This window comes from Stegostoma tigrinum, chromosome 38, assembly GCF_030684315.1.
Source record: "Stegostoma tigrinum isolate sSteTig4 chromosome 38, sSteTig4.hap1, whole genome shotgun sequence".
Lineage (NCBI taxonomy): Eukaryota > Metazoa > Chordata > Chondrichthyes > Orectolobiformes > Stegostomatidae > Stegostoma > Stegostoma tigrinum.
The window spans coordinates 14170128-14195191 of NC_081391.1; the positions used below are offsets into that span (position 1 = coordinate 14170128).

Genomic DNA, 25064 nt, shown 5'->3' on the forward strand with positions numbered 1-25064 from the left:
TCCTCATCACAAGATGGCCTCCCAGATTAGTCAGAATTACCACCAGGATTGTGAAGCTGCTGTCAACAAGCAGATTCATGTGGAGCTCACTGCCTCCTATCTCTATCAGTCTTTGGTGAGTGTTGCCTCTCAGGGGTTTAACATTTAAACTATCATGTCAAAGTGACTGGTTTCCCTTGTTTCTAACTAACCTGATATTCTTGTACACTGACTGTAATTGTTCTTAACTGAACTGTAATTCAGGATGAATGTGATGTTTCCATAGCAATGGGCTATGGGACTGATGCCCCACTTGGCCTGCAGCGACACATTGAGGTGAAGTGTTCTTGGTGTTCTCAGACTCCCTTAGACTGTTGTGACTGGCAGTAACTGTTACTCCCTCATTAGGGTTGTTGAAAGTGAAGGTTTGTTAGGCCTGTTCCTGGGGTTGCATGATCTAGTGTATTGGTGCTACTGGAATGTCTGGAGATTTTTCACTCTATAACAGTGAAGAAATGGAGATTCTACTCTCATGCTGGCCCTATTTGAAACAGGCCTCTTTTGTCAGTTGGTGCTGTGCCTGTGACCACCTGAAAAATGGTCTCATTTGTAGGTGAGAGAGATAATAGGAAGTGCAGATGCAGGAGAATCTGTTTATAACAAGGTGTCGAGCGAGAATAACAGCAGGCCAAGTGGCACCTTAGGAGCAGGAAAGCTCCTGTTTCTGGACTAAAGGGTCTAGGCCCGAAACATTAGCTTTCCTGCACTGAAGATGCCACTTGGCTGGCTGTGTTGTTCCAGCTCTAAACCTTGTTATCTTGGACTTATGCATGCAAGGTGTTATTCTTTTTCAGTGAGGGGAACACATCATGCCTTGCGATTGCCTCACGTTTGTTTTTTATTCTCCAGTAGGATTGACTGTAGAACAGTACAGGCCCTTCAGCCTTCGCTGTTGTGCTGACCTGTCATACCGATCTGAAACCAATCTAAGCTACACTATTCCATATGTGTCCATGTGCTCATCTAATGATGACTTAAATATACCTCAAGTTGGCGAATCTACAACCGTTGCAGGCAAAGCATTCCATTCCCTTCCTATTGAGTAAAGAAACTACCTTTTGACATCTGTCCGATAACTTCCAACCCCCAGTTTAAAGGTAGGTCCCCTCATGCTTGCCGTCACCATCCTAGGAAGAAGCCTTTCCCTATCTAACCCTCTGAATATTTTGTCTCAATTAAGTCTCCTCTCAAACTTCATCTCTCTCTGTTGAAAACAGCCTCAAGCCCCTCTGCCTTTCCTTGTAAGATGTTCCCTCCATACCAGGCAACATCCCAGTACATCTCCTCTGCACCCTTTCCAAAGCTTCCACATCCTCCTTATAATGCAGTGACCAGAACTGTACGCAATACTCAGTGTGGCCACACCAGAGTTTTGTACAGCTGCAGCATAACCTCTTGGTTCCAGAAAACAATCCCTCTATTAATAAAAGCCAAAACACTATGCCTTAACAGCCCTGTCAACCTGGGTGGCAACTTTCAAGGACCTGTGTACATGGACAACGAGATCTCTTTGCTCATCGACACCACCAAGTTTCTTACCATTCGCCCAGTACTTTGCCTTCTGGTTACTCCAACAAAGTGCATCACCTCACACTTGGCTGCATTAAACTCCATTTGCCACCTCTCAGCCCAGCTCTGCAGCTTATCTATGTCTCTCTGCAACCTACAGCATCCTTCGTCATTATCCGCAACTCCACCATAGTGTCGTCTGCAAATTTACTAACCCATCCTTCTACGCCCTCATCCAGGTCATTTATAAAAATGACAAACAGCAGGAGACCCAGCACCGACCCTTGCGGTACACGACTAATAACTCGTCTCCAGGATGAACACTTCGCATCAACTACCACCCTCTGTCTTCTTTGAGCAAGCCAATTTTCAATCCAAACTGCTATATCTCCCACAATTCCATTCCACTACACTTTGTACAGTAGCCTATTGTGGGGAATGTTATCGAACGCCTTGCTGAAATCCATATACACCACATCAACCGGTTTACTCTCATCTACTTGTTTGGTCTCCTTCTCAAAGATTGAGGGTCTGAGTGGCCTAATCCTGTTTGTTCTGCTAACAGTTTTTTGTTTCTTTGGTTCTTTAAAAATGAACCAGTGTCTTCAGGATTGCCTCTAATTATTTTGAACTGAGTAGAAGCCGTCACTTTGTCACAAGCTCCAACTTCATGTTCAGCATGGAACCAAGTTTAAATCTACATCTGCATGACTGACTGACCAACACTCGCTTCTCTCCCGTCCCAATATACCGGAGGTTTAACACCTTTATTGAATAGTCAGCCTGATCGGGAAGGCTCGCTTCTTCTCACCACTGAGACTGAACTGTGGCCAGTGATGTGTTTAATGGGCTTTTGTCTGTTTTCTTTTCCAGATGTCCTACTTTGACCAGGACGATGTTGCCCTCCCCCATTTCTCCCGGTTCTTCAAACATCAGTCCCAGGAGAAGCAGGAACATGCAGAGAAGCTGCTGAAATTCCAGAATCAGCGTGGAGGCCGGGTCCTCCTCCAGGATGTGAAGGTTAGAGTTGGCAATATATGGCTGCTCTTGTCATGTGGCTTCAAGTCATCAGTGGCAGGATGTTTGCCTCCTCTCAGGAGAGTGACGAGTTCTTTCAGTTTGGTTTCTAAGTTTCATCTCAAAGTCATGCAGTGTACGGGAAAAGCCACTTGCCCCCCCATAAACAGAACTACACTCATCTGACTTGCTTGCACTTGGTCCACAGATGACTATACCCTGGCATGAAGTACATGTCCAGATACTGCTGGAGTTGCTATCTCCACTGCCTTCTCTTCCCCTCCCCACCCAGACCACGGTTCAACTCGTATCTTGATCAGCCTCCTTTTTGGGAATGTGGTTTCCTCCAATTGCCCCTCTATAACCTGCTTATTCCTCAAACCTGTGCTCTCTGGTCTGTCTTCCTCATGGCCCACATTCTCCCCATCTCCTGTCCCAACTTCCCTCTGCTAACTGCCTCAGCCTGTTTGTCCTCCAGCCAATCCAAGACCTCAATGGATTTTCCACCTGAGGGACCTTCCTGTCCTTCTGATAGTGGTCCTGTTCACAACACCATTGCTTCTTTGACCTGGCCAAAATTTGAGTGGGAGAAGAAATGGCTGCCCTTGGGGTGTGGCTTCCATCCATCAGTAACAGGATGATGACATCCTGAAGGCAGGTGCAGGAAGTGAAGTGCTTCTGTCTTTCACCCATCATTCGGTCTACATCTTGTGCAAGAACTATACTGTCTAAATTCTGCATGATAATCTCAAACACGCTCATTTGTTCCTGGCTTCGGTGAAATCAAACGTACACTCGGGTCGAAAGTTCAAGGTCTCCTGCTAATAACGTGGCTGGATTCTTTTTTTTAGTTTTAAAGCAGTTCTGTTTGTACCAAGTGCAATCAGACAAGACCAGTGTGTCTGTGCGCTCCTACCATTAGACATGACGACAGTGATTGCTTTCCCTTTACATGAAGGGTCAAGGGTCAATTGTTGAACAAGGGTGCTGCATGTCATGGGGAACAGTGAGGTTTGTCCTGGAGCTTACCTGTCCTTCTTTCCATCCTCAGAAGCCAGAGAGGGATGAGTGGAGTAACAGCCTGCAGGCAATGCAGGTTGCCCTGGATCTGGAGAAGAATGTGAACCAGAGTTTGCTGGATCTACACCGACTCACCACAGCCCAGACTGACCCTCATGTAAGCTTCACCTCCTCCTCATTCTCATCACTGCTACACCCTCAGGGCAACACTTCATTGATTGGTCTTTGTGGTTTGGAAATTCACTGCTGTAACACTGTCTGGCTGACATTGGACCTGAAGTGATCATGCTGAGGATCTGTGTTCACAGTTGTTAAAATGGGAATTTGGATCAGTATCTGGAAGGAGTGTTGAACTGATTCTGGCCACTGAATTCTCGTTTAGTATCATTGTCCGTCACAATCCACCTCCATTCCATTTCACAAACAGCAAGATGGAGCAGCTGAAATCCTATTGTCCTCACTGCCAAATATTCTCCAGGTGCTGGCTTGATTTTTCAGGGCTGTTGAGAGTGGGTATGGTGAAATGTTTTGCAGTGGGAATTCTGAAGTTGTCTTTAATAGTGATCACAATTTCTCATTCTGCTGCTGCAGCTGTGTGACTTCCTGGAGACCCACTATTTGGATGAGGAGGTGGAGATCATCAAGCAACTTGGGGACGACATCACCAACCTGAAGTGCCTGGGAGCCCCTGAGAATGGGATGGGAGAGTACCTGTTTGACAGGCTCTCCCTGGAGGACAGCAGTTAGTGTGCCCTGGAGTACTGTCTGCTTGGTCTGAATGCATTCCCCACTTCACCCTGGACAATCTTTCCCCTTCCAGGGGGAAGGAATTTTGTAGCAAATGATGTAATGGCTGTACCAGCTGAATGGAATGAATAAAATGATGTATTGATCTTGCTTATTGTCCCTCATTCAGATTACTAAATATTTTGGGAGATGTCACTGAGCTTGAAGCCTGTTTATCGTTCTCTAATTTGGCTGATCCAATTAGTAAATGGACTCAGCAAAACTTCTAGGTCTTACCCCATCCCCCGAATGTTGGAAAGTAGCAAGATGGAGTTCCTTGTTGTGGTCCCAAAGAAATTCAAGATATTCTCTTCAAAGAGGTTAAGTTGGGTGTTTGTGAATTGTGGGGTGGCAATTCTTCTGGAGGACAACTGGCACATTTCTGGCTACGGGCCATTCGGATCATTAAAATCTGCTTTCACACTATGAACAGCATCATGTTCAGATCTTCCCCCCGCCCCCATATTTCCCATGGCTAATTTACCCAGACTGTATGACCCCTTGTCACTATTGGCAATTTAGCACGGCCAGTACACCTACTCCACATGTTGTTTGACTGTGGTGGGAGACTGGAACAGGTGAAGGAAATCCACACAGACATGAGGCAAATGTACAAACTCTGCTCAGACAGTTTTCCCCCAGGCTAGAATCAACCTTGGGCTCCTGGTGTGGTGAGGTAACAGTGCTAACCGCTGAGGCCCCTTCACCCCCTAAAGTACCAAACAAAGGAGGAGGAGGCTGTTGCAAAGTCAGAGCCATCCATCATGGAGATAGACTCTTAAGAACAACATGTCCTTGCTGACCACGTTTCCACAAATTGTGTCGTGCCATTTGCCTACTTTTTGTCCAAATCCCTCTTAAACAGTTAAATCCCTATAAATCGTTCCATCCCACATACATGTCCAAAGTCTTGAAATTGTACGCAAACCTCTCGTTTCTGTTGGCAGCTTCTTCCAGACACGCACCGCCCTCTTTGTGAAAACGTTCCCCCTCAGTCCCTTTTAAATGTCCCTTTTAAATCTTGCCCCTCTTCCCTCAAACCGATGACCTCTAGTTTTGGACTCCTCCTACCCTGTCCCAGCATGCTTTTTTATATACAGTCAATCTCGAGTGTGCCAATGGCAAGGCTACATTTAGTGCTCAGCAACTGTTACACTTCAGGAGGTGGTGATGAGCTGCTTATTACAGTCCACCTGGTGTGGGAGAGACCGGAATGATGCTGCTGCTGCTGCTGCAGAGGGGCTTCTGGGATTTTCAATCTCAAACAGGGATCGTGTTCCTGGCGATAGATTTACTTCAAGCTGCTTGAGTGAGGTAGGGGCTGCACTGAGCCAGAAAATTCTGAACTGTTCCATAAATATTCATTAACACATCCTGACCCCACTGTTATACGTGGTGGACAGGCTTTGGAAAGTCAAAAGTTGAATACTTTGGAACAGAGTTCCCAGCCTGTGACCTACCAGTTTCTGAGCTGTATGTTCAGCAGAATGCAATGTAAACAGCACCAGACACTCTCTGCTCAGAAACAGACTGGAGTTAAGCGCTAACACGGTGGAGCTGGATGAACACAGCAGGCCAGGAAGCATCAGAGGATCAGGAAAGCTGATGATTCAGATAGGGACCCTTCTTCAGTAAAGGAAGATTCAGCACATTTCTGAAGAAGCTTCCTGACCCGAAACATCAGCTTTCCTGCTCCTCTGATGCTGCCTGGCCTGCTGTGTGCATCCAGTTCCACATTGTGTTATCTCTGACTCCAGCAACAGCAGTTCTTACTATCCGTGAGGAAGTTCAGCGCTGGTCATCCTCGAAGTGATTAAAAACTGAACACGGAGATAAAAGTGCTGAACGTGCAGTATAATTCTCACAGCTATCTCCTGGTCCATTTACGTATAGAGCCTGAGGCCTGTTGTGTGTCTGAGACACTCAGCACCTTTCGCATTTTGATTTTTCAATCTGGCCTACTCAGATCCACAGTCGACGAGATCTCGGCAGATTCAGAATGGATCCACGATGTACATCAGTTGTCTGTACTAAATGGTCCGTAAGCACATGGATTCTGTTGCTGTAGCGCAATAGGAAAATGTTTACTGTTGACAAAATCTGGCCATTTCTCACTGGGCTCCAACACTGTTGTTCAAAAGGTATAAAGACTAATCCCTCAGAGTAACAAACTGACAGAATTCAGCAAATCTGTGATGAGTGTTTATTAAGAAATAGCCTCAGATACAAAAGCGAAGTTTTAGAGTGTATTTTATTCTCATTTTCAGGGAGATGTACTTCCAGAATTTGCACTTGTGCAGGAGGTCAATCAGCAATTCCATCATCGACCAGTTGTCAATTCTGATCGGTTTCTGGATCCAATTCCCATCCTGCACTGATTGGACGTGGCAGCTGATCAATTGATTAACAAGAGTGATTGGCCATCACTGATGATGTCATTTCCTGCTTCATAAAATGATGGTCTGCATTGGGGTATAAATAATGTCCTAAGAGAGTGATGTTTTAGGTGTAGTTGGTTTTCTTTCCAAGTTTGTTGTTTTGTTGTGCTGGGTTAGGAAAGCTGTTTGTGTCACAAGATGGCCTCCCAAATCAGTCAGAACTATCACCAGGATTGTGAAGCTGCTGTCAACAAGCAGATTAATGTGGAGCTCACTGCCTCCTATCTCTATCAGTCTTTGGTGAGTGCTGTCCCTGTGGTGTTGGAGTTAAATCTGTTCTGGTTAAGTGCACTGTTTTTCTTGTTTGTAACTAACTTGGAACTACTGTAGATAGTGTTTTATATTTCCCTCCTATTTAAACACCAGGAGAAATCTAATGCTATTAGAAAAATGCGGTATGACACTGATATACAGTAACTAGGCCCCTATTGACTTTCAGTGACTGTCTGGTGGGTGAAGTGCTTTGAGAAATACATCTTGTAATTCACTGTCAGGATTGTGACTGGCAGTAACTGTCACTATCTCTGAAGATTATCATAACTTGACAGTACTTTAGAAAGAAGATAACTGAGCGTGGGGCTGGATAAACACAACAGGCCCAGCAGCATCTCAGGAGCATAAAAGCTGATGTTTTGTGCCTGGACCCTTCGTGCTGCTTGGCCTGCTGTGTTCATCCTGCCTGATGCTTTGTTTTCTTGGATTCTCCAGCTTTTGCTGTTCCCATTATTTGAGTCTTTTAGAAAGAAGCTGGGCTAACCATTAGTTCGTTAGCCTCCTGTTCTAATCTGTCCTGGTGTATCTGTTTTGTCTTGTGATGGATGTAAGCAAACCAGGGTTATATTTCCTGTTGGAGAAAGGTGTCATAGTGACTGTCCAGAATAACCAAATCTGATTTGCCTCAGCCTTCAGGGTTGGGCTGTGACTCCCTGCCTGTTCAAATAGGTTTCCAGTGAGGCGTGTTTTGGCTTTTTGCTCTCCTCCATGAGGTGGGTGTGACCCATTCTCTCTCAACCTACAGACAATTGATCTGCTGTAGTGTGATATATTGGAGCCTCCTGGGTCTACAGGAATGTGCTGAGCTTGTTGAGCCAGCGAAACAAGGCTTTTCCCATACCACCTCTCCTGGTCTGAAACAAGCCAGCCCCTTTCACCAGCTGGTGGTGTGCCTGTGCCTTTCCAAGGGGGAGAATATGTTTGGAAGGTGAGAGCTGCAGGGGCCCTGGGAGATAATGGTCCCTGAAAAGGAGGTGGTGAATGCAGTCCCCATGAAGTGGGCTGCTCTGTTCTGGATGCTGTCTGCTTCTTGCATGTTGTTAGCTCCACTTCTCCAGACACATGGAGAATACTCATCACTCACTGGGCTTGTGCCTGTTGGAAGGAAGTAGTTTCCAATGACATGAGGATCAAGTCCCTGTAAGCCCACTTTGGGAGATGGGAACAGCTTTCCCTGCTGAACCAGGTGGGTTTTAATCACTGGCCAGTGTCCCTACTCAACAGGGGATTGTGCTAGTATAAAATCCTCACTATTCTTCACATGTCACATCATGTAACAACCCAATTAAATCACACTTTAATCCACCAAGGCAAACTGTCAAGAGCAACTTCTCACCAGGTTTCTTCCCTCAGAACAATCCTCATCTGCTTTATGAAGCAGCCAATAAAGTGTTCACTGTTATTCCAGCTTGTTATTCAAGTGTGAATGTCAGTTTAGAATGAGTGCAAGGGGTGGGTCAAGTCTAGAATTTGACCTGTACAAATGGGTCAAATCAGGTTTTCCAGCTTCATGTTAACGAGTGACATGATCTGCAGAACAATAGTTCATCTAAAGGTCTCTCTGACCTTGCTTCAGTTTGTTTTATGCAGTGATGCTTGTTTGCAAGCTTCTAGATGTGAGTGTGCTACATAAATGGGTGTAGTAGCCTATTGCAGTAACAATCTAATGGCTGTCACTGGGCAGGATTTCTTTTGCAGAATCTTGGTTCCACTTTTGCTCTTTCTCCCCCCATAATGCCAACAGCATCTCTTGCAGAGCGATCATCCAATCCGATTGATTTCCAGGTTGTAGAAGACTCGCTCCCTCCTGGCTATATTATTACAGCAGTGCCCAGTGTCTGTATGTTACTTTAGCCCCAAAGGAGAAATGTAGTGTTGTGCAGCTGCCCCACCCTGAGTCCATCCTGCGCACCAACTCCTGGCCATTCCTCCAATTCTGTGACATCCATCAGTGGAAACATGAATTCAGCTTTTCTCAGCATATGCTGTGCCAGACCACCCCCACCCTGAGCAATTTGATAGTGCTTTCAAACCCAAACATGGTATCTGGAGGAAGCTGGGTTTGTCTAGATTGATCCAGTTAACAGATCTGCCGGCAAATTGAACCTCACTAGGTTCACAGGCCAATTTTGTGTAGCCACACTTTGACAGCTGGCCGAACCTTCAGTTTGCTTTTGAAGGATAAACCAGGTCTGCAGTTCTGAACTATATTCAGGCCCAGTGGTACATTTTAATGGGCTTTAACTTGTTCCCTCTCCCTTCCAGATGTCCTACTTTGACCGGGATGATGTTGCCCTCCCTCGTTTCTCCCGGTTCTTCAAAGATCAGTCCCAGGAGAAGCAGGAACATGCGGAGAAGCTGCTGAAATTCCAGAATCAGCGTGGAGGCAGAGTCCTCCTCCAGGATGTGAAGGTTGGAGTTGGGAAGAGATGGTTGGGTGGAGTGAGGTTTAAGTCAATGACCAGCATGTCTCTCACTGAAAAGTGAGACATGCTACCATTTGGCTTCCCGGTTTCTCCTGAAATACCAGAAATCCCATAAACAAGCCCTTTGGCCCACCATGCCTATGCTGACCCAACAAACACCCAACCACATTAATCCCATCTACCTGCACTTGGACTGCAGCCCACGATGAGCTGGCATTAGGTAGTTGTCCAGATGTTGCTGGAGTAGCTGCCTTCACTCGGGTGTTGCATTTCACAAACCTACTTCTGTTTTTTAGGAGGAGTTGGAGGTGGTGGGTTCCTCCAACCTGGAGCCTCACCTGCACCCCCTCCAGTGTTTATCCTGTCCCTGTGATTGTGGTTCTGGTCACCACACTGGCCAGGTCAAAGATGGAAGACAATGCTGCCTAGTTTCTGACCAGACTTGGGCCACGCAATAGGGACAGGCATCATGTCGGCCACCGTCACTTTCTGGTTGACCTTTGCTGATCCTTGAGGGGTCAATGGTCTTGGGCACTTTGGTATCTCTGCTCCTTACCATTTAAAAACCCTGCTGTCCCTTGAATGAATCAAACAGTGATGTTTCTGATCCTGCTGCTCAGACAGATATGAAACAAATGGCACAGGTGGGACTTCAACCTGGGCCTTGTGTACCAGACACAGGGACAGTACCACAGCACCAAGAGCCCTTGGGATTAGGCTGTGCATGTCCTGATCCAAACTCCAGCAGATAGACACTGGTGTAATCCACACCAGGGTGCAAATTAAATCCTTATCCCCACAATGACATGGTCCTGGACTTCCCCATTCAGATCAAGGACAAATGGGGCAAGGTGAAAGCAGTTCCCAAGTAACTTTGATCTTCATGTGGACCTCAGGGATGGCACAGTGGCTCAGAGATCAGCACTGCTGCCTCAGTGCCAGGGACTCAGGTTTGGTTCTGGCCTTGGGTGAATGATTGGAATTCACATTTCTCCCTGCATGGGTTTCCTCCCACAGTCCAATGATGTGCTGGTTAGGAGGATAGGTCATGGGAAGTGAGGGGTTGCAGAATTGGGTGGGAGTCTTTTCAGGGGGTATTGATGGTCTCAATGGGCTGAATGGTCTGCTCCCATGCTGCAGGGATTCTGTTTCTGAAGCTTAACTGTACTTCTGTCCATCCTCAGAAGCCAGAGAGGGATGAGTGGGGTAACAGCCTGCAGGCAATGCAGGTTGCCCTGGATCTGGAGAAGAATGTGAACCAGAGTTTGCTGGATCTACACCAACTCGCCACAGCCCAGACTGACCCTCATGTAAGCTTCATCTCCTCCTCATTCTCATCACTGCTGGACCCTCAGGGCAACACTTCATTGGTTGGTCTTTGTGGTTTGGAAATTCACTGCTGAAACAGTTTTTGTCTGGATATGACATTGCTATCACTGTATTCACTCCAGGTACAATGTCACACCTGCTCAGCAATGAGTGACATGGGGAATTTGGGTTATAATCTAGTGGGAGTGCTGAAGTGATATTGGCCACTGAATTCCCATTCGGGGCCACTCGAGTTGAAATACTCGTGTCCTCACTGGCACTAACTCTCCAGCTATCGGCTGCACTTTGAGGACTGTCTGGAGTTAGTTATGGCTGAGTCTCTTGCAGTGGGAATTCTGAAATTGTCCTGTGCCATGTTAATGCACCCAGTTGTCATATTCCTCTGTTGCAGCTGTGTGACTTCCTGGAGACTCACTATTTGGATGAGGAGGTGAGGATCATCAAGCAACTTGGGGACTACATCACCAACCTGAAGCGCCTGGGAGCCCCTGAGAATGGGATGGGAGAGTACCTGTTTGACAGGCTCTCCCTGGAGGACAGCAGTTAGTGTGGCCTGGAGTACTGTCTGCTTGGTCTGAATGCATTCCCCACTTCACCCTGGGCAATCTGTCTCCTTCCAGGGAGAAGGGACTTGGAGCAAAGAATGTAATGGCTGTACCAGCTGAATGAAAATGAATAAAATCATGTGTTGATCTTGCTTATTGCCCATCATTCAGAGCCCTGTATAATTTTGGTAGTTATCCTGAGAGATTGAAGCATTTAATTTTTCTGCAGTTTGATTTTGCTGATCAAATTACTAATTGGGCTAAACATCTCATTGGTTCTATCCTCCATCCCACTCCGTCCTCTGTCAGACAGGGATTACAAGAGGAGGTTGCTCTGGCCAGTGAATCAATGATATTCCGCCAAGCAGAACTTGAGGATATTGGGATATTTGTCGGGTGGAACTTGCTCTTAGCAGTTGTGTTTTTATAAAATTGCATTTCTGGATGTGATGCATACAATGGGAGCGGGGGAAAAAAATCTTCCCTCTTATGGAAAGGGAGTTCTCCTGCTCTTCACAAAGGAAGAGGAGACACCCAGTCTCATGAATATCTGACAACCCTGTTTCCACGTTCACTTTGTCTGTCAAAGAGCTTTGCTTTTTTTCCCCCTCCCCACAAGCAAAGATTTATTGCTGATGCGAAAGGAAAATGCCAATTTGAAGACAAAGCGAAGTGAGCTGGTACTGCAATAGTTGCTGTTACTGAAGGCCTAACCATGGAGGTGGTGGGATGAGCTCATTGGGCAACAATGCCTTCTTTCTTGGGCAGGGGAGAATACAATGACAGTAAATTGTCCTGGCACTGTAAGGATTCACCTATAGATGTAGCTTCAGGCAGAGCTAAGGGTCAAACCAGCACTGGGACATGTACTATTGGTTATGGGTTTTTCCTTCCCCACTCACCCACCAGAGCCTCCCCTAATCCTGCCGTTAGCAATTGGGCATGTTGGCCTGCTCATGCTTCCTTCGTCTGAGATAAATATGCTGGTCCTACTGGTCGCTTTGATTCACTACCCACTGCAATCAGGGAGTTAATCCCCAGTGGGGCCATGTTTCCCAGAAGCAACCCAAAGTTGTCCTGATGTGGCTTATTCATTCCTCTTTTCTTTGCCTGTTTATAGGATTCTCTTCAGAATCAGCACATTCTCTCATTGCCACCTCCACCAGGAGAAGAGTGGCCTGGGAGTAACACAGCTACGCTCATGGATACATGCTGCTGTTTGATTGGCTCTTGCTGCTAAAGCCAGCATTGAGCACACTCAGCTGCTCCCTACGTTCCTCTGAGCTTCCCCTGTGCTTGCAGGTTGCCTTGACGCAGTGATGGAGAATGAGCAGCGATTTCTGTTCAACTTGGGAATGGTGTGACTGAGGGAGGAAACCTGGAGCTGCATACCATCCTGTACGGCTGATTACTTCATCATTTGAGCTGTCAGAGACGTTTTGGGGATTACCGCTGCGTTTTGCAGCTCCTGCTCAATACAGCCTTTGTAGTGGGCACGGCTCTAATGTGACTCAACATATCTGTTACGTCACACAAATCCTTTTTATTTTGACCAATCTTAGTTCTTGGCGATGGTGCCCCAGTTAGCCCATAAGACATAGGAGGGTAAGTAAGGCCATACAGCCCATTACGACCACTTCCCTATTTATATCATGGCTGATGGGCATTTCAACACCACTTCCCTGCACTCTTCCCCGTAGCCCATGATTCCTTATGAGATCAAGAATTTGTCGATCTCTGCCTTGAACGCATCCAACGCCTCCGCTGCATTCTGTGGCAATGAATTCCACCAGCACACCACTCTCTGGCTGAAGAAATGTCGTCTCATTTCGGTTTTAAATATCCCCCCTCTAATTTTAAGGCTGTGCCCACGGGTCCTAGTCTCCCCGCCTCACGGAAACAACTTCCGAACATCTGCTCCTTCTAAACCGTGCATTATCTTGTAAGTTTCGATGAGATCCCGACTCAACCTTCTCAACTTGAATGAGTACAATCCCTGGATCCTTAGCCGTCCATCATACATTAAACCTACCATTCCAGGGATCATCCGTGTGAATCTCTGCTGGACACGCTCCAGGGCTAGTATGTCCTTCCTGAGGTGTGGGGCCCAAAATTGGACACAGTACTCTAAATGGGGCCTAACTAGAGCTTCATAAAGCCTCAGAAGCACATCGCTGCTTTTATATTCCAACCCTCGAGATGAACGACAACATTACGTTCACTTTGTTAATTACGGACTCTACCTGCAAGTTAACCTTCAGAGAATCCAGCACCAACACTCGCAGAGCCCTTTGTACTTCTGATTTGCAAATTTTCTCACCATTTAGAAAATAGTCCATGCCTGTGTTCTGTTTTCTAAAGTGCAAAACCTCACCTTTACTCACATTGAATTTCATCAGCCATTTCCTGGACCGCTCTCAAACTGTCGAAATCTTCCTGCAGCTTCCCCACCTCTTCAGACTACCTGCCTGTCCACATATCTTCGTATCATCGGCAAACTTCACCAGAATGCCCCCAGTCCCTTCATCCAGATCATTAATGTACAAGGTGAACAGTTGCAGCCCCAACACTGAACGCTGTGGGACACCACTCGTCACCGGTTGCCATTCCGAAAAAGAGCCTTTTATCCCAACTTTCTGCCTTCTGTCAGACAGCCAACCATCAATCCAAGCCAGTAGCTCACCTCGAACACCATGGGCCTTCACCTTGCTCAGCAGCCTCCCGTGAGGCACCGTATCAAAGGCCTTTTCGAAGTCTACACAGATAACATATACTGGGTTTCCCTGGTCTAACATACTTGTTAGCTCTTCAAAGAATTCTAACAGGTTTGTCAGGCACGGCCTCCCCTTACTAAATCCATGCTGACTTGTCCTAATCTGACTTTGCACTTCCAGGAATTTAGAAATCTCATCGTTGACAATGGATTCGAGAATTTTACCAACTACCGAGGTTAGGCTAATCGGCCGAAAATTTTCCATCTTTTGCCTTGATCCTTTCTCAAACAAGAGGGTTACAACAGCAATTTTCCAATCACCTTGGACTTGCCCTGACTCCAATGACTTTTGAAAGATCACGACCAAAACCTCCACTATTTCCTCAGCCACCTCCCTCAGAACTCAAGGATGTTGCCCATCGGGGCCAGGAGATTTATTAATTTTTAGACCTTTTAGCTTTTCCAGCACTTTCTCTTTTGTAATGCATACCATACTCAACTCTGCACCCTGGCTCTTCCTAATTGTTGGCATACCAGTCACGTCTTCCACTGTGAAGACTGACGCAAAGTACTTATTAGGTCCTTCAGCGATTGCCTTATCTCCCATCACTAGCCTTCCAGCATCAATTTGGAGCGGCCCAATGTCTACTTTTGCCTCTCGTTTGTTTCTTATGTATTGAAAGAAGCTTTTACTATCATTTCTAATATTACTAGCTAGCCTACCTTCATATTTCATCCTCTCCTTCCTTATTGCTCTCTTTGTTATCCTCTGTCTGTTTTTGGAGCCTTCCCAATCTTCTGATACACCAGTGCTCTTGGCCACTTTATAGGCTGTCTCTTTTACTTTGATATATTTCCTGACTTCCTTTGTCAGCCATGGCTGTCTAATCCCACCCCGGATAATCTTTCTTTTCTTTGGGATGAACCTCTGTGCTGTGTCCTCAATTACACCCAGAAACTCCTGCCATTGTTGCTCTGCTGTCTTCCCCGCTCGGCTCTGCTTCCAGTCGATTTTCGTCAATTCCTCTCTCATGCCCGTGTAATTACCTTTATTTAACTGTAACACCATTACATCCGATTTTGTCTTCTCTCTTTCAAACTGCAGACTGAACTCTACCATATTATGATCGCTGCCTCCAAAGTATTCCCTTACTTTCAGGTCTTTTATAAAGTCTGGCTCATTACATAGCACTAAGTCCAGAATAGCCTGCTCCCATTCTCTTAACACTGTCTCCCACAGCTAATCCAGCTCGCCACTTGTCACTGTCAGCAATTTAGCATTGCCTATCCACTTAACCTGCAAATCGTTGCACTGTGGGAGAAAACAAGAACATGGGAGACACGGGGAGAATATGCAAACTCCAGACAGACAGTTCCCGAAGGCTGTAATGGAACACAGGCGCCTGGCGCTGGGAGGTAACCGTGCGAACCACTGAGCTACCATCACACCCTAATGTACCAAACAAAGGAATATGCTGATGCATTCTATGAGAGTCATTGAGTCATACAGCCTGAAAACAGACCCTTCAGCCCAACCTGTCCATGCCCACCACGTTTCAACAACTGAACTCGTCCCACTTGCCCACGTTGAGCCCATATCCCTCGAAACCATTCCGATAAAAGTAAATCTCTAAATGTCTCTTCAATGTTGTAATTATACCCACTTCTACCACTTCCTCTGGCAGCTCATTCCATATACACCTCAACCTATCAGCGAAAAAGTTGTCCCTCAACAAGTTCTCCTTTTCGAATCTTTCCCCTCTCCTCTCAAACCGATGCCATCTAGTTTTGGACTCCCCTACCCTGTCCCAGCATGCTTTTTATTTACAGTCAATCTCGAGTGTGCCAATGGCAAGGCTACATTTAGTGCTCAGCAACTGTTACACTTCAGGAGGTGGTGATGAGCTGCTTATTACAGTCCACCTGGTGTGGGAGAGACCAGAATGATGCTGCTGCTGCTGCCGCTGAGGAGGTGCTTCTGGGATTTTCATTCACAAACAGGGATATTGTTCCAAGTCAGGATGGTGATGGATTTACATGGAGCTGCTTGAGCGTCATTGGGGCTGCATTAAGCCAGAAAATTGTACAGCGTTCCGTCACCCTTCCTAACTTCAGTCTATTCGATAGTGGGCAGGCTTTGGAAAGTCAGGAGTTCAGCAATTCACAACAGAATTCCCAGCCTCTGGCTTGCTCTCATTGCCATGGGTATTCATAAAGTTTGACCTCTCACCATGGTTTGTACACATTATTGAAACTTGTGGGTCAATCCAATAAGATAGTGCTCGACTGCAATCTGCTTTTGAAGCTGGGAGGCCAGTTGCTCAGCTCCACAATCTAGACAATGCAATGTAAACAGAACCAGAAACTCTCACTTGGAAACACGCTTCAATTGAGGGCGAGTTCAGTTCTGTTAAAAACTACACATGGAGATAGAAGCGTTCAACGTGCGATACATTTCCTGCAGCAATTCAGTAGGAAGGCCTGAGGCCTACCGTGTACCTGAAGCACTCAGCACATTTAGCATTTTGGTTTTCAAACCGTGCTTCCTCAGACCCAAGTCCAAACAGATCACAGTAGATACAGAATGAATCCACAAAGTAGATTGTTTTTCTGTATTAAATGGTCCAAAAACATATGGGCTCTGTTGATGCACAGCAATGGGAAAATTTTACTGTTAACAAAACCTAGTCATTTTTCAATCGGCTACAAATCTGTGATTCAAAAGGTACAAAGACTAATCCCTCAGAGTAACAAACCGACAGAATTCAGCAAATCTGTGATGAGCGTGTCTTAACACATAACCTCAGATACAAAGGTAAAAGTTCAGAGTCTATTTTATTCTCATTTTCAGGGAGATGTACTTCCAGAATTTGTATTTATGCTGGAGCTCCAAGCTCATTCAGCAATTCCATCATCGACCAGTTGTCAATTCTGATCGGTTTCTGGATCCAATTCCCATCCTGCACTGATTGGATGTGGCAGCTGATCAATTGATTAACAAGAGTGATTGGCCATCACTGATGATGTCATTTCCTGCTTCAGAAAATGAGGGTCTGCTCCTGGAATATGAATAACGTCCTAAAAGAGTGATGTTTTAGGTGAAGTTGGTTTTCTTTCTAAGTTTGTTGTTTTGTTGTGGAGGGAAAGGAAGCCCCTTTTTAAAATCACAAGATGGCCTCTCAGATCAGTCAGAACTATCATCAGGATTGTGAAGCTGCTGTCAACAAGCAGATTCATGTGGAGCTCACTGCCTCCTATCTCGATCAGTCTTTGGTGAGTGCTGTCCCTGTGGTGTTGGAGTTAAATCTCTTATGGTAAAGTGAACAGTTTTTCCTGTTTGTAACTAACTTGGTTCTACTGTGGATTGTTTTATATTTCTCACCTATTGAGATACCAGGAGAAATCTAATGTTAGGAAAAATGTGGTATGATTCTGATAGACAGTAACTGGGCCCCTGTTGACTTTCATTTGATTGTCTGGTGGGTGAAGTGATTTGTGGAATACCTTTTGTAATTCACTGTCAGGATTGAGTTCCCCTGAGGATTATCTCAACTTGACAGTCCTTTTAGAAAGAAGGTGAAGTGTGGGGCTGGATGACCACAGCAGGCCAAGCAGCATCTCAGGAGCATAAAAGCTGATGTTTTGGGCCTGGACCCTTCATGCTGCTTGGCCTGCTGTGTTCATCCAGCCTGATGCTTTGTTTTCTTGTGTTCTCCAGCATCTGCAGTTCCTGTTATTTCTGAGTAACTGAGAAAGAAGTTGGGATAACTGTTAGTTAATTAGCCATTTGTCCTGGTGTATGTGCTTTATCTTGTGATACATGTAAACAAAACAGTTTACCCTTGTTGGGGAAAGGTGTCATAGTGACTGCCCCAAATAACCAAATCTGATTTGCCTTAGCCTCCAGGGTTGGGCTGTGACTCCCTGCCTGTTTAATTAGACTTCCAGTGAGGCCTGTTTGGCTTTTGACTCTCTTCCATGAGGTGGGTGTGACCCCATTCTCTCTCAACCTACAGACAAGTGAATTGCTGTAGTGTGTGATGTGTTGGAGCCTCCTTGGGCTGCAGCAGTGTGCTGAGGTTATTGACTCTGAAGCAAGGATGTTCCCATACCACCTCCCCTGGTCTGAAACACACTGGCCCTTTCCCCAGATGGAGGGGTGCCTATGCTCTTCCTAGGGGTAGACTGTTTGGAAGTTGTGTTGAAGTAACCTTGGTGAGTGCAGCAGGGGACCTGGTAGATAATGGACCCTGAAAGGAGGTGGTGAATGCAGTCCCCATGAAGTGGGCTGCTCTGTCCTGGATGGTGCCTGTTTCTTGCATGTTGTAGCTCCACTTCTATAGACACATGGAGAATCTTCATCAATCTCTGGGCTTGTGCCTGTTGGAAGGAAGTCCTCTCTGACAGAAGGATCAAGTCCCTATAAGCACCTTCTGGGAGGTGGGGGGTAGCGTTTCTTGATGAACCAGTTTCAGTTTTAATCACTGACCAGTGTCCCCACTCAATGGGAATATTGTGTTCCCATATAAAATCCCCACTATTCTACACATGCCACAACATGTAACAACCTAATTAATCAATACCAAGTTTCTTGACTATTTGCATTTTTGAGGTTGAGCAATTTCATAGGAGGTTTCCTCCCTCAGAATGAAATTCATTGGCTTTATGGAGGAGCCAATAAACTATTCACTTCTACTTAATGTTGATGCAGCCCTTAATCCAGAAAAACATGTTGGATTGTCAATTTAGGATGTGAGTGAGATAGGTGGGTCACCTATAGAATTAGGCCAAATCAGGTTTTCCAGCTTCATGTTAACCAGTGACATGATCTGCAGAACAATAGTTGATCTCCAGGTCTCTCTGACATCTGACTTTGTTTTAACCACATGATAATTGTTTGCAAGCTTCCTGATGTGAGTGCACTGCATAAACAGGTGTGATAGCCCATTGCTGTAACAATCCAGAGGCTGTCACTAGGCAGGCTTTCATTAGCAGAATCTTGATGCCACTTTCTCTCCTCTTCCATTATGCAGGCTGCACATATTGCAGAGCTGAAATACATAATGCATCCAATCCCAGTGATCTTCAATTTGTAAAAGACCCGCTCCCTCCTGGTTATATTGTTACACCATTGCCCATGTCTGCATGTCACTTTAGCCCCAAAGGAGAAATGTTGTCCCTCGCAGCTGCCCCACAGAGTCCCTCCTGCAAACCAGCTCCTGGCCATTCATCCAATTCTGATGGATGTCACAGTAGAAACATGAATTTGGCTTTTCTCAGCATATGCTGTGCCAGATCACCCCCCACCCTGAGCAATTTGACAGTGCTTTCAAACAAAAACATGGTTTTTGCATGCTATCTGGAGTCAGCTGGGGTTGTCTACTCTGATCCAGTTAAAGGATCTGCTGGCTAATTGAACCTCACTGTGCTCTCAAAAAAACTATGTATTAGCAGATCTGCAGTTCTGAACTATACTAGGGCCCAGTGCCCCATTTTAATGTGATTTAACTTCTCTCTCTTCTCTCTCTTCTCCCCAACTTCCAGATGTCCTACTTTGACCGGGATGATGTTGCCCTTCCCCACTTCTCCCAGTTCTTCTAAGACCAGTCCCAGGAGAAGCGGGAACATGCAGAGAAGCTGCTGAAATTCCAGAATCAGCGTGGAGGCAGAGTCCTCCTCCAGGATGTGAAGGTTGGAGTTGGGAAGGGATGGTTGAGGTTTCAAGTCAGTGGCAAGAATTTCTCAGTGACAAGTTCTTCCATTTGGCTTCCATGTTTCTTTTTTGGAAATGCTAGGAATCCTACAAACAAGCCCTTTGGCGCAGCATGTCTATGCTGACCCAACAACTCTGACCCCATTTACCTGCACTTGGTGTACAGCCCACTTATGCCCTGACATTAAGTAGTTGTCCAGATATCGCTGGAGTTGTCACCTCCTCCTCACCACTCTTTTCCCCCCCCCCCAACTCCTGTGCTGACATTCACAAACCTACCATCCTCCTCCCTTTTAAGAAGAGTTGGAGGTGTTGGGTTCCTCCAATTTCCCCTCAAACCTGTGCCTTCTGTCTTCCCCATACTAGACTCCAAAACCATTGTCTCCACTTCCTGTGGACACTCCCCAGTCTTCCATGCTTCCATCAGATAACTGCCTCGTCTGCTTCAAGGGAGTTCCCAGCCTATCCAACCTCCAATCGATGGCTTTTCAATCTTGGGGCAACATCCGGGTGACCCTCACCTGCGCCCATCTCCAATGTTTATCCTGTCCTTGTGGTTCTGGTCACCACACTGGCCAGGTCAAAGATGGAAGACAATACTCTGTAGTTTGTGACCAGACTTGTCCCACCCAATAGGGACAGGCATCATGTAGGCCAACTTCACCCCCTGGTTGACCTTTGCTGATCCCTGAGGGGTCAATGGTCTTGGGCACTTTGGTATCTCTGCTCCTTACCATTAAAAACCCTGCTGTCCCTTCACTGAATCAAACAGTGATATTTCTGATTCTGCTGATGAGACAGATATGAAACAAATGGCACAGGTGGGACTTCAACCTGGGCCCTGTGTACCAGACACAGGGACAGTACCACAGCACCAAGAGCCCATGGGATTAAGCTGTGCATGTCCTGATCTAAACTCCAGCAGATGGACACTGGTGTAATCCATCACCTTTGTGCAAAATAAATCCTTATCCCCATGATGACATGGTCCTGAACTTCCTCATTCAGATCAAGGATAAATGGGGCAAGGTGAAAGCAGTTCCCAAGTAACTGACTTGAGCATTGAGACTTGAGGGATGGTACAGTGGCTCAGTGATCAGCACTGCTGCCTCAGTGCCAGGGACCCAAGTTTGGTTCCAGCCTTGGGTGAATAAATTTCAAACATGTTGTTTTTTCCTGGAGGGGTTTCAATCCCACAGTCCAATGATGTACAGCTTAGGAAGATAGGCCACGGGAAGTGAGGGGTTACAAGAACTGGGTGGGAGTCTTTTCAGGGGGTATTGATGGTCTCAATGGGCTGAATGGCCTGTTCCTGTGCTGCAGGTTTCTGTTTCTAAAGCTTAACTGTCCTTCTTTGCATCCTCAGAAGCCAGAGAGGGATGAGTGGGGTAACAGCCTGCAGGCAATGCAGGTTGCCCTGGATCTGGAGAAGAATGTGAACCAGAGTTTGCTGGATCTACACCAACTCTCCACAGCACACACTGACCCTCATGTAAGCTTCACCTCATCACTGCTACCCCCTCAGGGCAACACTTCATTGGTCTGTGGATTGGGAATTCACTGCTGTAACACTATCTTTGTCCAGATATGACATTGTCACAGCATATTCACTCCGGGTACAGTGTCACACCTGCTCAGCAATGAGTGAAATGGGGAATTTGGGTTATAATCTTGTGGGAGTGCTGAAGTGATATTGGCCACTGAATTCTCATTCAGGATCACTCGAGTTGAAGTCATGTTTTCTCTGGCACAAATTCTCCAGCTTTTGCCTACACTTTCAGGACTGTCTGGTGTTAGTTATGGCTGAGTCTGTTTTTCAGTGGGAATTGTACAATTGTCCTGGATAGTGTTAATGTATCCAGTTGTCATATTCCTCTGTTGCAGCTGTGTGACTTTTTGGAGACTCACTATTTGGATGAGGAGGTGGAGATCATCAAGCAACTTGGGGACTACATCACCAACCTGAAGCGCCTGGGAGCCCCTGAGAATGGGATGGGAGAGTACCTGTTTGACAGGCTCTCGCTGGAGGACAGCAGTTAGTGTGGCCTGGAGTACTGTCTGCTTGGTCTGAATGCATTCCCCCACTTCACCCTGGGCAATCTGTCTCCTTCCAGGGAGAAGGGACTTGTTGCAAAGTATGTAATGGCTGTACCAGCTGAATGGGAATGAATAAAATGTGTTGATCTTGCCTATTGTCCATCATACAAATTACTGAATACTTTGGGAGCCATCTCTTGAGCTTGAAGCCTGTTATCTTTAATTTGACAATTGAACTTAAACAGTTCACTGGATTTTTTACCATCCCCACATACTGAGCAGTAACTGGATGGTGTTCCTTTCTGTCATTCCTTTTCAAGGTATTCCCCTTCAAATAGAATGAGGTTGGGGGTTTGCCAAAGGTGGGATGGAAGATCTTCTGGAGGTCAATTAATACCCCTCTGGATACAGTGGGTTCAATAGTATTTCAAACAACATATCTGGCAAAGATCTGAGGCTCCATCCACAGGGGGATCCAAAGTAACGATGCTGAGAAGAGTGTGTCCTGGCCAGGGCAGGCTTTCTTTGTGACACCAAGTTCCCAGATTGTACGAGTGGGTATCTGGCTTTACTGTTGTGAGAAGGTAGGGGAATTGTGATATTCATGTCCAATTGCATTCCCTTAGTCACTTCTCAGCCATTCTAGACAATAGGTTATTGTCTGAAGTGACAGTCCTCACATGGAGAGTCTGTTTTGTGATTTCTGGTGGCTGGGGCAGTAGATAACACTCCAAAGGAAGGTTACACATCAGGTCCTGACTTCACTCCCACTCCAGGAACCTATGAAACAGAAGATCCCAGATGTCAGGTATATCTTTCACCCTTTGGCCCTGCCCTGACCAGTACACACTCTTCTCAATCTCGTTACTTTGGGTTCCACAATGGCTGGAGCCTTGTGATGTTGTCTGAGCTCATAACAGAACCAGTGAGGGTTTGTTGGGGTGGGAGCAAGGTGATAGGTGGGTGGATGGAAACTGTGACCTTCCCCTCCCCCCTGGCTCCCTTGTAACACCAAACTGCATTTGGTCACAGGGACCTCCGCCATCTGAGTAAGGCATAATCTTTGTCCAGGGGGCTGTGATTTCAATGCCCACTGAGACTCGCTGCCAGTACACACTGGGGGTGATCTTTTAGCCAGAGGCATGACAAATTCCTCATCTTGAGGCTCTCATTTCACTGTCTGCCCTTAGGCCACGGCTCGCTGTAACAAGCCGTCACTTGTACTGAAACGTCACTTTCCATCTTACCAGGCCAGAGCTGTGAAGAATCATCCCAAACATTCACCGTAGCCCTCTTCCCAGTGAGTCAGCTCAAAATCTCCTCCACAGCATGGGCTTATAGGGCAGGGTCTGCCTTCCACCCAAAGCAAGCGAATAGTGACCTGGGAATAACCCAGCAACGCTCATGGCTAAATGCTGCCATTGGATTGACTCTTGCCGCTCAAACCAGCATTGAGTGCACTCAGCTGCTCCCTTGGTTCCTCTGAGCTTCCCACAGGGTGAGGGTTGCTCTTGATGCAGGTTGTCCTCACCTAATCACATTGAAGGAGTAGTGTGACTGGGAGAGGAGACCTGGAGATGCTGACTTTCCTGTACGGCTGCTTGCTTTATCTTTTTTGAGGTGTCGGAGATCGGGGGTTCGGGAGTGGGTAATTAGAGACGTCCTGGGGGTTGTTTCAGGGAGTTTTCTCACTGCAGCCTTTGTGGAGTTTGGTGGGGTGAGGCCATCCACCCCTTAGCATATTCGTTCCACCACCTAAATTGTTTTGTTTTTGGGATATTTAAGTCTTTGCGATAGTAAACCTGAAGTGTGGGAAGGCCTCATTAGGCACTTTAAATCTGCATTGACTCTGAACAGCACCCTGTTCAGGCTCACCACATTTCCCACAGTTAATTTACCATGGTTCCCCCTGTCACCATTGGCAATTTAGCACGGCAAATACGCCTAATTTACATGTTGCCCGACTGTGGTAGGAGACTGGAGCACCTGAAAGACGTCGATACAGACACGAGGAGAATGTACAAACTCCACACAGACCATTTCCCCAAGGCCCGAATATAACTCGGGCCCCTGGTGCTATGAGGTAACAGTGCTAACTGCTGAGGCCCCGTCACCCCCGAAAGTACCAAACAGAGGAGGAGGCTCTTGCATTGCATAGTCAGAGCCATCCATCATGGAAATAGACTCTTCAGCACAACATGTCCTTGCAGACCAGGTTTCCACAAATTGTGTCGTGCCATTTGCCTTTATTTGGCCCAAATCCCTCTAAACCGTTCCATCCCATATACGTGTCCAAATGTCTTGTAATGGTACCCAAACCTACCGTTTCCCTTGGCAGCTCGTTCCATACACGCACCACCTCCTGTGTCAAAACGTTGTCCCTCATGTCCCTTTCAAAACTTGCCCCTATGCCCTCTAGTTTTGGACTCCCCTACCCTGTCCCAGCAAGCGTTTTATATACAGTCAATCTTGAGTGTGCCAATGGCAAGGCTACATTTAGTGCTCAGCAACTGTTACACTTCAGGAGGTGGTGATGAGCTGGTTATTACAGTCCACCTGGTGTAGCAGAGCCCGGAATGATGCTGCTGCTGAGGAGGGGCTTCTGGGATTTTCATTCACAAACAGGGATAGTGTTCCAAGTCAGGATGGTGACAGATTTACATGGAGCTGCTTGAGTGTCGTTGAGGCTGTCTTGAGCCAGAACAATGTAAAGTCATCCATCACACTTCCTGACTTCAGTCTTGTTGATGGTGGACAGGCTTTGGAAAGTCAGGAGTTGAGTGATTCACAACAGAATTCCCAGCCTCTTCCCACATTCTGAGCTGTTTGTTCTACAGAGTGCAATGTAAACAGGACCAGAACCTCCTGTTTAGAAACACGCTGCAGTTAAGCGCTTGTTGTCCTTGGAGCAGTTAAAAGCTGAACACAGAAATAGAAATATTGAATGTGCGATATATTTCCAGCACCTGATACCTCAGCAGTTTAGCTGGGAAATTCAGCCCATTTCTGAAGAAGGGTCCCAACCCAAAAAGTCAGCCTTCCTGATCCTCTGAAGCTGCCCAGCCTGCTGTGTTACTCCAGCTCCACGCTTTCTTATCTCTGACTCCAGCATTGACAGTTCTTACTATCTCTGAGGGAGTTAAGTGCTCGTCATTCTTGAACTGACTAAAAACTGAACACCGAGATAAAATGCTGAACATGGAATATATTTCTAGCAGC

At 46.4% G+C, this 25064-nt stretch overlaps 1 protein-coding gene and 1 pseudogene across 1 annotated transcript; both read left to right on the plus strand.

Annotated features, from left to right (window-relative positions):
- The first annotated feature begins 13 nt into the window (after positions 1-13).
- On the plus strand, positions 14-6416 carry LOC132206505 (ferritin, heavy subunit-like). The gene is made up of 6 exons (XM_059640691.1): positions 14-115; positions 2422-2568; positions 3617-3742; positions 4177-4227; positions 4894-4949; positions 6338-6416. Exons 1-6 carry the CDS (start codon positions 14-16, stop codon positions 6414-6416), a joined length of 561 nt encoding a protein of 186 aa, XP_059496674.1.
- A 531-nt stretch (positions 6417-6947) lies between these two features.
- LOC125450261 (ferritin, heavy subunit-like) lies at positions 6948-21848 on the plus strand (annotated as a pseudogene).
- Positions 21849-25064: the final 3216 nt, after the last annotated feature.